Genomic DNA, 16434 nt, shown 5'->3' with positions numbered 1-16434 from the left:
TTCCCAGCCTCCTCCAAAGCCATCCCTTTCATGTCACCATCTGTTCAACCATCCCCTAGCTGATGGGTCCTGCCTCAGTTTCCACTTCTTCGCCATTACAAAAATAGCTGCTATCAATGTTTTTGGACACATGGGTCCTTTTCCACTTTCTCTGGTCTCTGTAGGCAACAGGCCTGGGGGTGGTATTGCTGGGTCAAAGGGCATGCAAGGCTTGGTGACGGTGGGGTGGGAGATGAATGCTATCCAGCACAGCTGGACCCATACTGCCTTTCCATATATTCTTAACTTCTTCTGGACCCTAAAATCAAAAGGCTCAAAGAGCCAGACATGCTTGGGGATACAGTCTACATGCCATTTCACTAGAGAAGACAAATGTGAAATCAGCATGTAGTTAACAGTGACTTAAAAAAAAAAAGGCTGTTTCCAAGGTGAGCCTTGGTCAGTCCAAACTCAAGTCTAGTTTCTTAAAGATCAGTACAATGGCAGGGGACTCCTAACAAAATGTGGGCCCCTAGAGCACCTTTTGTGCCATCCCCAAAAGATGCCTTTATTTAGGGTTTTAAGTATTTTATGGTATTTGGATTAGTTGAAAACTGCAACACATGCATATGTTCTTGGTTAAAATGAACATCCAATTAACCCCGTTTTCAAACTATTTTGAATCAGAGTACTTAATGTATTGTTTGTGGCTGCTATCACAAAGGAATGAGAAATGATACTGGTCACAAATGTGCCCCTAACCCGACCTCAACAAGCACAATCACGCTGGCAACCACTCAATTTCTGAAAGTGCTTCAATGCTATGACAAAGTTCCTAAGTTCTGATCAGGCCCCCAAGTCCCAGGTAAGAGACTGGCTAGGAACTGCCCAAAATGATCCCAAGCAACTGAGCCTTGGGGAGCTGGCTACGGCCACATTCAGGGACAGGCAGTGCATGGTACCCCGAACTGGAGTCAGGACAAGCTGAGCTCCAAGCCTGCCTCTGACATGCCCTGGTCATTTGGGCACCTTCGATCTCCCGCTCACCACCACCACTGTCCATCTGTTCACAAAGCTGCCGAGGTTTGCTGGACCCTAAACAGAACAAAACCACCCCTGGGGCTCACCCAACCATCCGCCACCCCCCCCCCAAATAAAATTCTTAGAGAAGCCCTCTCTGCGGGATGGCTCTACCTGCTCACCGTCCTTTTTCTTTTCAACATTCTGCAGTTTGGCTTCTGGCTCCCCCCTCTACTGGTTTTTTGAGAGGTCAGAGCCCTAATGACCACCTCCAGGGGCCTTTCAAATGCCTCACTGTCCTAGATCTTGGCACTTTGGACACCGAGCTGACCTGCTGTAGGGCTAAGCAGAGCCTCTCCAGCTGCTTCTCCTGGGTGCCCTCGGGGGGCTACCTGTGACCCTCCTCCTCCTTTCCTTAGACAATCCCATTCCCAATGACTGTAAGACAGGGATCATCATCCTTGCACTACCCACCTCACAGCATTCTGTTGAGGGAAGTTAACCCTAACCCTCAGCAAACTTTCAGGCAGAATACTAGTCCAGTTAGCAATGTTATTCTGATCCCCAAATGCATTTGTCCAAACTTGGTCTCTCTTCAGAGCTCACTGTATTTTGGATCTCCCACTCGGATGTCCTGCCAGCACCTCAGACTCAGCAAGCTTGAGACTGAGTTACCTTCCCACTCACCCTCCTCCTCCTCCTGACTTCGTGATTAGTCTGTGGTACCACCATTCGCCCAGTCAGTCCCCGGGTTGGTAGGCTGGGGTCATACAGTTTTTCCCTCCCTTCACGGCACATTCGGTCAATTTCACTTCCCCAATACATTTCAGAACTCCCCCCTCTTCTCTATTCCCACAGACATCTTTATCTGGAACGTTCCCAGACCTGCACCCCAAACTTCCTCGGTCTGTCTCATGCCGCTGGCAATATCATCTTTTCTGCCCTTACTTCTAGACACATCAATCCTCTAATCCAAAGCTTCAGCAGCTCAGCCTTTCACGCTTTCTCTGCCCTAGCCAAACTGACCTACTCCAGGAGCTCTAAACATCTGGTACATCCTCTTCTCTTCCCCCACCTGTTCCCTGTGCCAGAATGGCTCCCCTCCCACTCTTCTCCAGATGCATTCCTATTCATGTTTTGAAGACCAACTGAAATGCCACCACTTCCAGGAAGCCTTCCTTGGGAACAAATGGCTTCCTCCTCAAACTTCACAAACTCTCTGATACATCAATCAAATAACTGTGTGTAATTTAGTTATCTTGGCTTACATCTTATTCCTCGACTAGAATGTAAACTTCAAAAAGTAAAGCCCCTTGGTTTCGTTTCCTTGTATCCCCTACAATGTCTAGAAATCAGAGGTGCCGAGGTACTCAATATGTGTGAGTGAACTGCTCAGTCCATGAGCTTCATCTCAGCCCCCAGAACACACGCCACACTCCCCTTTCTTACCTGACTTCTCACTGCTGGACGGCGGGAGATCATCAAAAAGCAAAGGCCTTTTTTTCTGTGCTTCTCTCCCTGAAACACAAGCATCACAGAAGACTCAAAACACGCACAGCCAGCAAATCTCATTTTCCAGATCCTTCCTCAGAGAAGGGAGGGGGTCGCACAATTCTGTAATCTATGAAAATTCAAATAGAAAAATCCAGCTCAGAACTTGGAGGAGACAGGGAAACTAATAAGGATTACTGTTAGCTGGTACATATGTGTCCACATCTATACAAACACAGAACTTCGTACCATTTCCCATAATGCTCAGCACTGCAGCCATGGGGACCACTTGCTGAACTAACAACTTCACTTAAGGTCCACCTTGGATGCCTTACTTCCTGACACACATCTCCCCGTTTTCCTCCGCCCAAAGACAGGGCCCTCTTCTGATCTGAAGAGAGAAGCTTTACAAGAGGGGAATCTGAAAAACTAGTTATGCCAAGAAGTGTGGAATTTCAAAAGTAATGCTTTCAATTTCCATAAACCTTTAACAAAGACAACCCAGTCCAGACCTGAGGAGGTGAAGATTATTTACTCAGGCTTTTCTGGCAGGATACTGTCTTCAATTTCTTTTTCTCTCCCTCCCTGGAGCCATGTTTTGAACACAACATACATTACATGTGAATGAATGACAAACGTTGTTTCTTATGGACATAAGTGCTTTGTAATCCTCATACATGACATAAATATAACGCAATATTTATTGTGGACCCACGTGTAAGCCGTTGAGGAATACAAGGTAAGCAACGACATATTTCCTACTGCTAAAGGGCTTAGGATCTAACAGGGGAGAGAAGACAGGCACACAAATAACGCCAACAGAATTAATCCAGGGCACAGGCACCCTGTGGCACTAGAGACTGGGGAGGGCATTTTAGGACAGGGAAAATGAAGGAATCTTCCTAGACAAGACAAAGGTTTTTATTGGCAGAGGTATGGGGAGGAGACAGCATGAGATTATTAAGGGGCTAGGCATTCAAGTTTGCTGATAAGGTGTGTACCAAAAGAAGTCAGAATAAAGATGGGGCCTGGACTGGATTTCATTTATGGTGTTCTCCGTGTGTATCAGAGGTGGAATTCGAACCCTGTTCTTGCTGGCTCCAGGCCACCAGCTCTCCATCTATTTCCACCACACAGCCTCTTCTGGAGAGTAAAAAATGGGACACAAGGCAGGAAAAGGAAGCTGAAGGCAGGCTGGCCGCCTGAACACCAGGAGAAGATGCTTGTGCTTGGCAGAGCGAGGCAGGCACTGGAGGTGTAGAGCAGGGAGGCCATGGTCAGACTGGCTGTGGTCTGAGAGAATCAGGAAAGGGGGGGCAACCAGAAGCAGGGAAACATTAATGGGGAAATTTATAGTTTATGCTAGAGGTCAGACAGCTATGCAGCTTAAAGGCCTTAGCAAGAAGCTGAAAGGGAGAGTGGAAAGGAAGGTGCTGTCAACAAGAAAATCTAGAATCAATAGGTGACAGAAGCAGTCAAGATTAAGAATGAAAATGAAAGCTGTTGATTTATCCTGTGAGGGACCCTAAGGTCAGACAACCCTTTTATGGCACATAACTCAAACCTGGGGACAACCACCGCTGCATCAACCCTTACCAATGCTGTCCCTTCACGTTCCTAGGGCTCTGACTTCAAGGCTGAACTCCCAAAGGAAAGCTAAGGAAGGGACTCCAAAGGACGGAATCTCTGGAGAGTTCCATTTCTATTAGAGAATTTCCTTAGTGAATAGTATAAAAATACGTTTTTGAGAATTGTATGATATCTGATACATTAACAAAGATTTTTTGGAATAATTCCCCAAGAAACGGAGGCGAAAGAAAAAAATGAAACCAAAAGTATAACCAAAAATTTACCCAAAATTAAATTAAGGGAGACTGCAAAAGGCCCACACCATGAGAAGAAAAATGCGAGTTATTTTTAAAAACGTACCTACCAGCTAAACTCCTCAGAACTGATAAACACAGAGTTGAATACAGAAATTAAAGACTAAGGCTCTAATGCATAAGAGGGTTTTGGAAATGTCAAGCCAAAAATAATCTCTGCATAATTTAATAAAGGTCAACAAACTAGACAAGAGCCAGGGTGAAGGAGGTTCAGAGATGAAAAACTGAAATGGAAAACTGTTTTTGCCTGGAGATTTCAAGTGAGAGAAACCTACCTAGCCCAAGGGCTTCTACTACCAAGTTTAATGGCAAGCTGTACACCAGGAGAGGTGGCCGCCGGGACAGACGGGTTCTAAGCAACTATACTTGACAAACTAAAGGCCATTTTTAAAGGCACATTATTAAAAACCAGTGAGTAGTTTCTTTACAACTGTTTTATATAGAAATGTTTTGTATATTGCGTTTTATATTTAGTAAGCTTACAACAAACCCAACTTTAAAAAATGACGATCTTCCTAATAAGGGTGACCCTCACCCCCAATGAGACATTCTTTCTTCTACCAGCTCTTGATGAGTTTCTCTTAATACCTCCAGAAGATCGGAGATCTAGAACCAGAGGGAATGGGAATCTCACAGACTACTGAGTCTGTTTTTTAGGTCCTGGACCTCTCCTCAGAATGATTTTTAAATGCATCAAGCACAAAGAAAACCAGTTTTACTGAAATAATTAAAAACCACACATTCACAGACCTCATATTAAGAAAGCCCAAGGCCCAACTCGGTCATTTTACAGACAAGTAAAGGTCCTACATCTTGATGATGGAGGTGGAATCTGAACTCAGGACCTCTGACTCTAAACCTGTGCTCTTTCCACTGGGCCAAGTCTCCTCCCACCAGCCTCTATTCACTACTGGGTAGCCTTGTTTCTTCTTGACTCTAAGCTGAGATCTTTCTAAGCTAGAACAAAGCAATTTAGAACTGGAAGGGGCCTCTCAGTCAATCACAGACGAAGGTGAAACAAAAAGTGTCACAAGGACTTGTTCCAGATTGCATGCGAGGCAGTAACTGGAACCAGGAATAAACCCAGGTCACGATTCCCAATCCAGGGGGGCACAGAGCTTAATGCACTGAGCTTGGAGTCACCCAGTAAGTGCCTGCTGCTGACTGACCCCTAGCTTGCTTGATCCGGAGCCAGAGGAGCTGGGTTTGAATTCTGGCTCTGTTACTTACAAGCTATACTCTTATCTGTAAAACAGAAGGGTAGGAGTGGGCACGGGAAGGACACAGGCCAGAGGAATTCTCTAGCCTCTGTCTGCCTGAATGTCATGAAATGTCACCTCCCGGCAGCAGGCATTCCACTGCTGGCGATCTTCAATTGTCGCTGACCCAACACGGTCTCATTCTAAGGTCTGTCAATACTCCATGATAGCCATCACGTGTCTACCTCACAGGAAAGTACTTTGTACATGTTAAACCTGGCACTGTGCCTCAGTCATCTCTAAGGCCACCTCCAGACCACTCCTCAGCATGGTCATGGACTTCTGCACACACTTTCATTTCCTGATGTCTCTCTAGCACCCTGAGGGACAGCTGGGGCAGGACTCCAGAGCTGGCCTCCAGTTAGACACATACTGCCCGAGTGAGTCCAGGCAAGGGCAGCTTTCCAAGGCCTGAAGTCGTAAGGCAGGTTTCCTTCATGCATGGAATCACAAATCTGGGCCAAAAAAACAACTCTGATAGGAACAAGCTATTCCAAATGCAAGAAGACCAGTGCAGAATTAGGGGACGCTGCAGCCCCTGAGCCCAACAACACATGTCTGTCTATTACCCGCTGCCAGGGCAGGCTAGGAACTCATCTACAATGGAGTTTGCTGAGGGTTGCTGGGGTCGTAATTTGTCAGGCACGACTGGAACCCAAATCTTTGTGACTTGATCTAGAACACCATGCTAGCTAGTCTTTCCTACTAACATAGCCCTAGCCTCCCATGATGACGTATGCATTAACACTGTGGTCAAGTCTGTCCCATAGAAGGGAATTTCTTAGGCCTTAAGCGGCTGGTAGCAGTGGCAAGGACCCCGAATGTGGAGTCAGAAGGAGGCCCCAGTTTGAAGCCCACATCTGCCACTTATAACCTATATAACACTGATCAATCACTGTAGTTTTCTAAATCTCAGAAATTTAATCCGACCCCTCTCGCTGAATGGCTGAAGAAGCCTTCCAAGGCTAAGCTTTACATGGGTCAATTTCAACTCTGACTGGCCTCCAACCCAACTAGGTAATTTTGGATTTGGATTCTGCCCTCCCAATTCTGGGTAAAATACAAAGCTGATCATTATGCTGATCAGACTGGTTTCATCCAAATCACTAATAAAAACATCAAGAAGATGGGGCTGTGCATGGCAAGCTGACATAAATCTGTAATACTGTCTGGGTACGGTGTTAGGAATAAACTGATTGTCAATCTCACATTTTTTTCTTAAGGATCATGAGCATTTCTGTAAAATATGCTGTTGCCATACTGACACACTAAGTCTAAGAGATTATACAGCAACCATAACCCACAAGTCTCAGCTCTATATAATTTGAAGGAGCTTGTTAAGTTTGTGATTCTTGTCCTCAAAACAATATTAGGTGTTACACAGCATTAGTTAGTGGGGGGGAGGGGAAGCACCCACTGTTATTAATAATAACTGATACACAGCATTCTAAAGCCTTCGAAGTGCTTTATGTATGCTATCTTTATATAAGCTAGAGAGGAAATCTGGACCAGTGGAAGTCGGGAAAACCTAGGACAGAATCCTGCCTCAGACAACTCACTTGACTGACCCAGGCCAAGGCATTTAAGTTTCAGCTGCTTCATCTGTATAATGGGGACCAGAACAAAAATGGCAGCCACCTCACAGGGTTTTCTGAGAGTTGAACAGCCAGTATGATCTCATCTGACCCTCAGAGCAGTGTGAGGCAGACACTAGACACTACAGGTGTCGAGGAAACAGGCCCAGAGCCATTAGGTGACTTGACCAACCAGGATTCCTATCGGGTCTTCTGCCAACCCCGCCCCCCCAACCACATAAAAGTTGAAGCCTGGGCATCCTATTAAGACAGAGAGCTCAGTCAGAGTCCCTAATCCCACAGCAGGCCGTCAGATGTTTGCTAGATCACTGTGTCATTCCTGAAAAACTGTGGACGGATTTGGAAACACTAATGGAAAGGACCAGAAGGTACGGGGCTAGCTGACATGGGGTGCTCCGGGCAGAGCAGGCGGCTCTTTGCACCAGCCCCATCTCCAGCCGGGGGTCGGCGGGAGCGCTCCCGGTGGGAGCCCCGAGCAGGCGTGCTTTCCCTTAGCTCTCTCCGTGCTCCCACGCCCGGTCTCACTCACGGAGGAATCACCCCCGGGGGGGGGTTGGGGGCTGCTTTCAGAGATCTCCTCACTTCACTTTGCAGAGGAGGAAGCTGGGGTTCACAAGGTCAGGCCACTGGCCCGGCCGCCTCTTCCAGCCCCCGGGCACCTTCCGGCCTCCAGCCGGCCATCCCCGAGGTCTGGGGAGTCAAGGCGCCGAGAGGCGGTCAGCCGAGGCCACTGACCTCGCTGCTCTATAGCCCACGTTTGTGACCAAGACTCGGTCGGGGGCTGCCTTCCCGGCCCTTCGCTCAGGCCCACGGGGGGGGGGGGGGTGTGGGGAGGGGCCTCATCAATCACTTCGGAGAAGGGCAGAAGGCAGAATCATCAGAGGCTGGGTGGGGGGGCTTCGTACAGCGGGGGCGGACGCCCCCCCCCCAGCCGTTCCGGTCCCAGGACTCCCAGGGAGAGCGGCGGTCCCGGCAGGGAAGGCCCTTCCCCAGCCCCCCTCCCGCCCCCGGGGCTCGGGGCGTGACCGGCGCTCGAGGAGGGGCTGCTCCTTCTGGACCCCCGAGGGCAGGGGCCGACAGACGCGCCCACGGACACGCCCAAGGCCGGCTGGGTCCACGTCTGCCCCCGCCCCCTCCACGTGCACCTGGCTGGGCCCTGACAGCACCCGGGAGGGGGAGGGGCAGCGGAGGAAGACGGGAAGGGGAAGGAGAGGGGGAGGAGAGGGGGCAGGGGGTGGAGACGAGAGGGGAGGGGAGTGAAAGGGGACAGGGGAAAGAGGGGAGGGGCGAGGGAGGCGGGGACGGCCAGGGCCCGCGGTCCCGGGTCCAGCCGCCCCCGCCCCTCCCGCGCCCCGAGCCTCACCGGCTGTGGAGCGGGGCGAGGGCTCCGGCTCCGGCAGGTCCCCGAACAGGTCCATCCGTAACCGGAACCGGGCGGCGCGCGCACGGAGCCGAACTTCGGCCGGAGAGGTGGCGGCGGCGGCGGCGGCGGCGGAAGAGGAGGCGGAGGCGGAGGCGGCGGCGGCAACTGAGAAGCTGAGGCGGGAGCAGCGACGACGGCGGCGCCCTCGGCCTCGGCCTTGCTTGTTGCTGCCAATCACCCCTAGGGGGCGGGTGCGAGGAGGCGGCCAATCAGCGGTCGGCCCGAGCCCGGATGGGGCGGGCCCACAGCCGGAAGTGAGGGCACGCGGGGCCGCGTGCTTTAGCCCGGAGGCGGGATCGGCGTGCTTCCGCGCCGGCGGCGGTGCTTCGGCCCTGGGAGAAGGGACGAGCGACGGAGCCAGAAGACGGCTCCTCCGGCCCTAGGACACGGGCTGCCTCCCCCGCGGTGTGTCAGGAGGTTTCGGGGACGCCGTGCTCTGATTTTAGGCCACCTTTAGTATGGGGCCTGGGGCCTGGCCGAATGGCGGGCCGCGCATGCGCACACCCCTCCCGGCGGGGGCCAACTGGATGTCATTCATCCTTGTGCTAGGGGCGAGGCCTGTGAGACACCGCCCCGAACTGAGCGGCCTAGGCTTTGACCCCTCACTTCAGCAACTAATCAAGAGCCTACTGTGTGCAGAGCCTACTGAGTGTGTGGGCTGGCTGCACTAGGGCTGGGGTTTGGTGCCGGGCAGGACCAAAGGGAGACACAGCCCTGCCCTCCAGGTTCTCTCTGGGAACAGAGACCCCTGTGGCTCCCAGTACCCCCAAGGGAAGATGACCTTCCGGCCAGCCCCGCCCCACTGGACCCCAGCCAAGATGGCCTCCCGCACGCAGGCCACCCTCCATCTCCCACCTCCGGACCTTTGCAGCGGCCCCTCCCTGGGCTCTCCCTCTCTTTGCCACTCGTCTTGAACCCTGTAGTTGGAAGCCCTTTGGGGGGCCCCTAGCTCTCTGTAGACTGTCACCTGCTTCTGGGGGTCAGTCGTGTGTTAGTCGTGCTGTCTCTTTGTCTTTGGGCTTGTGCCTCCCAGGGGAGTGCAAGCTCTTCTGAGCAGCTAGGATCTTCTTGGTACGCTGAGTTCCCAGCATCTAGTGCATAAAAGCCCCTGAAGAAAAACTTGTTGATAGATTGGGTGGGCACTCCCTGGAGGAGGAGACTCTCCACCAGTGCAGGGGGGCATCTTCTCTGCAGTTTGCAATCTTAGAGATTTGCCCAAGGTCAGAAGGTAGATTTGAGCCCAGGCCTTCCTGGTTCTGAGGCCAGCTTTCTATCCACTGTGTCATGCTGTCTCCCATAAGCATAATGTAATTGTTAATTAGATCAACAATAGGGATAAACTTATGCAATGAAAATGCAAGGGGGAGGAGGGGAGCGCTAGCAGCTGTGGGGAATGGAGAACGGCTTCATGGAGGAAGCAGCAGGAGCTGAGCTTTGAGTTCCAAGAGGTAGACTTGAGGGGGGATTGCATTCCAGGCATAGGGCACAGCTTGTGTAAATACAGAAAGGGGAAAGGTGTGAGAAACAAGGGAGCCTGTGTGGCCGGACTGTGGAGCGTGTAGTAGGCCCTCGATCAGCTGCAGTGGGCTGGGGCTGGCTTTAAATCCTTACCATGGCACATTACCAGAGTGACCTTGGGCAGGTCTTTTCTCTCCCTGGACCTTGGTTTTCTCACCTGTAAAGTAATTGTGCTGAAGTGACCCCAGCTTGCTTCCAGCACTAACTCTATGATCTGGTACAAGGAGAGCAGGAGAGAGGATCCTGTGGGATTTAAGTCCCCAGGACCTCCTTACCAGCTGTAGGGCCAGGGCTAGATGGGGGTTCATAAGCCTCCGATCCTTCTCTAGTATGACAGCCTTCATAGGATGAGCCGAGGGGACCTTAGCTGAGCCAAGTGCTGCCTCTGCTAAGCGAGATCAGTCCTTGTCTTCCAGGCCCTGACCCCTGTTTGGGGGGGAAGGGTCAGCACCTGTAGCCGCCTTGTAGGGAACACCTCAGTCAATCAGTCAGCCGACATCGTGTCTCCTGTGTGCCAGGCACCGAGCGAAGTGCTGGGGATACGAAAAGAGGCCAGAGATAGCGCTTGCAGTCACTGAGGCAACTCCGAGTTGTCTGGGACGCAAAAGGAGGGAAGTGAATTAGACACTAGATGTGCTAGACTTGAATCCAGGCCTCCCTGGTTCCATTGCCAGCCAGAGGTGATACAGGGGATGGAGTGCTGGGGTTGGTCAGGAAATCCTGAGTTCAAGTCCAGCTTCAGACAGTAGGGACTCTGAGTCACTTAACCTTGGCATGCAACAATTTCCTCATCTGTGAAATGGGGATAATAAGAGCACCTACACCTTTTGTCCCTCACTTTCTTAAGTCTGTGGACAATCAGCAAAGCGATCCACCGAGCCCTGATTTGTAGCCTTTCTGAGGTACAGATGTTCACTGACAATTTGAAAATCAGCTCCTCCTGAATAGGGTATCCTGCCCCCTCACCATCCCGGACGCCATCCTCTGTGAGCACTTTGGGGGGTGGTTCTAAAATGCACCCCCCCCAAACAAAGGCTTAAGGGTCAGCCTGGGGTGAGCTCTCCCCTCAGGGAGGCTGATGCTCAGGTAAGGCACAGGTGTGTGTCCCTGGGTCACCTTACAAGTTTGTGCTCTGCTGCTGTAGCTTTCAAGAGCACATTTTCTCCAGTAGGTGCGGATGAAGCCCTATGGGCAACTGTGGCGTATTTATACACTTTTAAGGTCTTGACACACATTACTTACTCCTCTTGACGACTGTGCAGTAGCATTGGAAACAAGAAAGTGATGGAGAGGGACCGTGTCTAGCACTGGGTCAGATTGTTCCTCTGCCAGTCACTAGGTGGCACTACCAGCCTACCAAGGCTTGCTTGCTATCACCGGCTTCTATGGAGTGGCTGTTGTCAGGTCAAACTTGGAGAGTAACCATTATAGCCCAGTGGATTCCTCAGTTTCCACGCCTTGAGTTATTTGTCTCTAAACAAAGACACCACAGGCTGAGAGACGATGGGTGATATCTTAACATCATGGAGTTAGAGAGGGGAGGGCCCTGAGAGGCCCATCTAATCTGACCCCCTCATTTTACAGATGAGGAAACAGGCCCAGGGAGGTTCAGTGACAGGAATGAAAGAGGTGGGAGCTCGTGATGGGAGCCAGGCTGCCGGAGCCCTGGAACGCCTTGGCAGGCCCTGTGACTTAGCAGCGGGTCGGCTGTCCCCCGGGGGGCTGCCTGGGCTTCTGGGAAGGTGGCTTTCTGGCTCCCGGGTGTCCAGGCTCTGAATGAGCTCATACCTGACCGTGTCACTGAACTGAGGTCTACATTGGCAGGGAGTGCGTGCCTGGTGGTTTTGTATAGCCGTGTGAGAACTAGGGTCGAAGAAACCTTTCAAATCTTGTGTGGAACGAGATTTTAGGTTTGCTTCTCCAGCAGGATCCTGGGAAGGGGGACTTTCATAGGTAGAAGTTCCTTTGTTCCTCATGCTCCCAATGTCACCTTCCAAGAGAATCTGGCTTAGCACTGGTTGCTCATAGGAGGTACCTTGAAAGAGAAACCTCCAAAGAAAAGGGCTCAGAATGCCCTCCCCCAGAGAGAAATCAAATGATAGAAAAGAGGTTACCCTTGAAATAATCTGAAGTGATTTGAGCATTTCTATCTAGCATGGGGAGCCTTTTCTCTCTCAGGGAGCTGAGCTGTACTTAGGAATTCTGACACAAGGGACAAGTACCAGAAAAATGCCCTGGGAAAACATTACAAAAGACTCCCAAAATAGCTTCTAAAAGCCAGTTCTGATAAGGAGGGCTGGGAAGACCTCACATCTCAGGCCATGAAGTGTTGGGGGTTGGGAGAGACCGAGACTGTGTGATAGTACAAGGAATGTGGTAGGGAGGGGGCAAGGCGGGGCTGAACCCAGAAAGAGCTCATCTTCTGGTCTTGCTAACCATGTGGTATGCTCGGTTCTTTCTATTTGCTGTTGTCAGTGCCCTCTAAATGTTGGAGCCCTAGGGCAGAGTTCTAATTGCTCAACCCTAGTTAACACTCTGCACTTGACTCACAGGAAAGAACATGGACGAGGTCCTTGTGTGAGTAAAACACGCAACTTACGGATGTCTTTTTAATATTTATTTTTTCTGAGACGAATCCTTATATTAAATATTCAAGTCATTTGTCTTACCTTCAGGTACCTAAAGACTCCAAAATGGCTTTTGAAGTGAAAAATAAGGCATACAGAACTATTTAATGATACTTACTGGAAGATAGGCCCATTACTGCATTATTGGTAGTGCTGTGAATTTGTACAAACACTTGGAAAAGCAAATTGGAATCATTCCAACCAACTGACCAGCAGGTTCCTACCCTTTAACCCAGAGATCCTACTGCTAAACCTATACCCTGAAGAGGTCAATGATGAAAAAGAAAAGGCCCCATACACAGTGAGATATTGATAGCAACATTTTTCTTTGGTAACAGAGCTAGAAACAAAGTAAATGCTCATTGTTGAGAGCCGGCTAAACAAATTGTGTTTTGTGAATAGAGTGGAATATTACTGTCCTGTGGGAAATGACAAATTGGAGTATAAATGAGCCTGAAAAAACACAAAAAGTTGCAAAATTACAAGAGTAAGAACAGATGTGAGAAGACACTTTCCTCAGTTATTTTCAGAAGACAGAGTGTGGAATATTGCATGCATTTCCAGAGTTTCCATATAATGATTGATAAATTTTTCCTCTTCCTCTTTTAAATTTTTTTTCTTTGTTATATGGGATGGCTCTCTGGGAAGGGACGGGGGAAATTTAGGTTATGTGAAAACAAAGGATATCAATAAAGATTTAAGTGTCTTTTTTTTTTTAAAGAAATTCACTTTTCGTCTAGATCTTCAGCGTTGTTTCTGGACCCTAAGGGAAGCTCTTGTGCCTGCCCTTGCAGGTTGGGGTAGGATGACAGCTCCTGAGCATGCACAACCCTGAGATTCTGTGAAACTCCAGTAGGGACCACTCCTGTTTGTGACCACACTGTTCACTCAGTGTTCCATGTTGGCAACCTTGGTGTTACCTTTGACTTTTTATTCTTCTGCATTTTCTGTGCTTGGCTAGGATAGAGTGCTGGACTTGGAACCAAGAAGACTGCTCTTCCAGTCCCACCACTGACACTTCCCTGCTGTGTGACTGAGACAGGGCATGTAACTCATCAAAACTCAGTTTCCTTATCTAGAAAATGGGGAAAGCAAACTACAGGGCTACTATAAAGCCCCCTGGGATTAATCTGTCTGAAGCCTTCATAAATGCTAAAGTAAAGTTTACGTGTTAGACATAATTAACTAATCAGTTACCTGAAGCCTTCTAATTTTACCTTCACGTTATCTTGTCCATCACTGTTATCAAACTCAAATAGAAAGGGATCCCTGAGGGCTGTGTCTTGACTTAGGAAACTACAAACTAACATTATCGATGGGTTTTTATTTATTTTGTTAAACATTTCCCAATTACATTTTAATTTGGTTTGAGTAGGGGTTTTGTGGGCTGTGAATTCGATGCCTCTGTACATCGTCTGTAATGTGTAGACCCTATAATCTCTTTCCATAGACCCCTTCATCTGGACTCTTTCCATCTCCACTAGGTCCCTCCTCTAATAGTTTATTTCACTGCTTCCAGACTATATATGTGAATATGAATGTGCATATGTATGTGCACACATGTGTATGTATGTGTGTGTAGTGTGTATGTGAAGCTGGGCACTGTCTGTCATGTTGGCATCTCACACTGTGAGGGATACTCGGCCCCAGATTCACTTATGGTCTCATTCAAGTCAATGGGAAAAGCATCTGTGTCTTCACCCTGACTGCAGGCAGACAAAAGAGGATGAGGAGGTAGTGATCTTGCCTTCCAGAATCACATGGAAATGAATTGATCAGGAGCTCTTCAAGTCTTTTTGACAGCTGCTCAGGACGCTGGGTAACAGGCCTGACGTATTCCAAATTCGTTAGAATAAGTTGTCCTGACTGGGAACTGTAGACTGGACTGAACTTTTCTCCATCCTTCACTCCTCACATCAGCCTCCACTTTTCCTGGTACCCCTCTTTCATTCTCCTGGGCTCTTGTATTGTCAGCTGTGTTTCTTCCACCCCCACACCCCATCACCAACCTGTGTCAAACCCCCAGTGACTATGGCTGGACATCGGTCAGCCCAGCTGGTGATTCCGGCCTCTTCAAACTCAAAGGCTTTGCAGTTCAGTAGGGCCTCCCAAAGCTTGAGTGTCATGATGTGACCTTCAGGACTCCGTGTCACCTTCAAACCCCGATGGAGCATCGAGGGAGGTCAATTCATGAGGTACAGTGGGTAGCATGCTGAACCTGGAATCAGGAAGATCTGAACTCAGATCTTCCTTCAGACACTTACTATGGGCCTCAATTTCCTCATCTGAAAAAGGAAGATAGGAGTAGCACCTCCCTGCCAATGTTGTTGTGAAGATCCCATGAGACAGTGTGTGTGAAGTCCTGTGCAAACCTTGATGGGCTGTATTGACGCCATAGAAGGGAGGACTTTCCACACAGGGAGCTTACCTCCTTTGACTTTTCAACATTATAGACAATCCAAAATACCGTATCTCACAGTGTTTGCGTTACAACCTAATATGCCCAAGAAGCAAATGAGAAAGCATTTTGTGACATCTGATTGAGGGATGGCTGAACCAACCGTGGCAGGTGAATGTCAGAATATTATTGTCACAGGAGAAATGGTGGATGGGAGCCATCCAGAGAAAGGTGGGAGGCCTGCATGACCTTGAGGGCAGGGAGTATTTGGACTTTTTCTTTGTGTGCCCCAAGGCACTTCATTGTGCCCCTGGCCCCTCATCAGTCTGTAATAATGCTTGTTGATTAGATAATCCATTTCTTCCATGACTAGCATAGTGTACACAAACACAGCTCAGCTCAATTGCAATGGCCCCCCTAGTTTCTGGAGAAAAGATAACAGGGAGGGAATTTTCTTGGCTGAAAGGAAGAGAACATGTCAGAGAGGAGTGGGGTAGGGTAGGCGGGGCAGAGAATCATTTGTCAGTCTGATTTACCTAACTCTTGCTCTTTGTGACAAGGGATGATTTAATGGAGATGGTGTCGTATTTTGGGAAAAGACATTTAAAAAAAGCAACAGAAAAACTTTTAAAATATATTTAAAAAAAAGCCAAGAGCCACAGGTTCAGTATTTGCATAAATGCGACATTTATTTCGTAACCGAACAATGCCTTGAGTGTACACAAACAGTTGAAGACCCTATATTCCAACACTCGTAGTTTAAGACATCAATAAAACTAGACTCATTACTTGAGTATTGTTATTGTACAGTGGTGCCCACAGCAATCACATATATACAAAGCAAGAGAAATGGTCTCCCAGCGCTTGGGGGATGGCATCACAGGAAGAAGTCATGTGGACAAACTAATTCATGGAAGCACAGGCAAAAAAAATCTAAAGGAACCACACCTCCCTTCATTTTTAAAGTAAAGCCTCTCAGCAAATGACACCTCCTGAAGACAGTTTCCTTCCCTAGCTTGGCAATACACAGATTGAGAGAGGGTGCAGGAGTACAAGAGACTGGTTGACCATTGCTTTCTCTTGGCTTGATAGCATCCCAGCCTTCAACATGGCAGTCCTTAGGACAGGTCAGGAGGGCCTCTGAGGGCTTCTCAGCAACTTATTTGGCTTGGTGGCCACTTAAGAAAGCATCACCCTAAAGGTGTCACAGGACGTGGTAGGCCCCACAGAATTCTGATTTC

The 16434-nt window shown here is 49.2% G+C and overlaps 1 protein-coding gene across 2 annotated transcripts in view; it reads right to left on the bottom strand.

Annotated features, from left to right (window-relative positions):
• ILKAP (ILK associated serine/threonine phosphatase) overlaps positions 1 to 9054 on the bottom strand; it is a 37591-nt gene extending 28537 nt beyond the window's left edge. The window contains exons 1-2 of one of the 2 annotated variants that reach the window (XM_078147315.1): positions 8591 to 9054; positions 2449 to 2517 (exon numbers count right to left, since the gene is read on the bottom strand). In XM_078147315.1, the coding sequence (XP_078003441.1) occupies positions 2449 to 2517; positions 8591 to 8645 (124 nt within the window). In that variant the 5' untranslated portion in view covers positions 8646 to 9054. The remainder of the gene's footprint in view (positions 1 to 2448; positions 2518 to 8590) is intronic. The other variant, XM_020988972.2, reaches the window with a different exon arrangement.
• Positions 9055 to 16434: the final 7380 nt, after the last annotated feature.

Source organism: Phascolarctos cinereus, unplaced genomic scaffold (genome assembly GCF_003287225.1).
Source record: "Phascolarctos cinereus isolate Bilbo 61053 unplaced genomic scaffold, phaCin_HiC Scaffold_7;HRSCAF=346, whole genome shotgun sequence".
Classification (NCBI taxonomy): domain Eukaryota; kingdom Metazoa; phylum Chordata; class Mammalia; order Diprotodontia; family Phascolarctidae; genus Phascolarctos; species Phascolarctos cinereus.
Note: the sequence above shows the minus strand (reverse complement) of the source record. Positions and strands in the feature narration are given on the sequence as shown.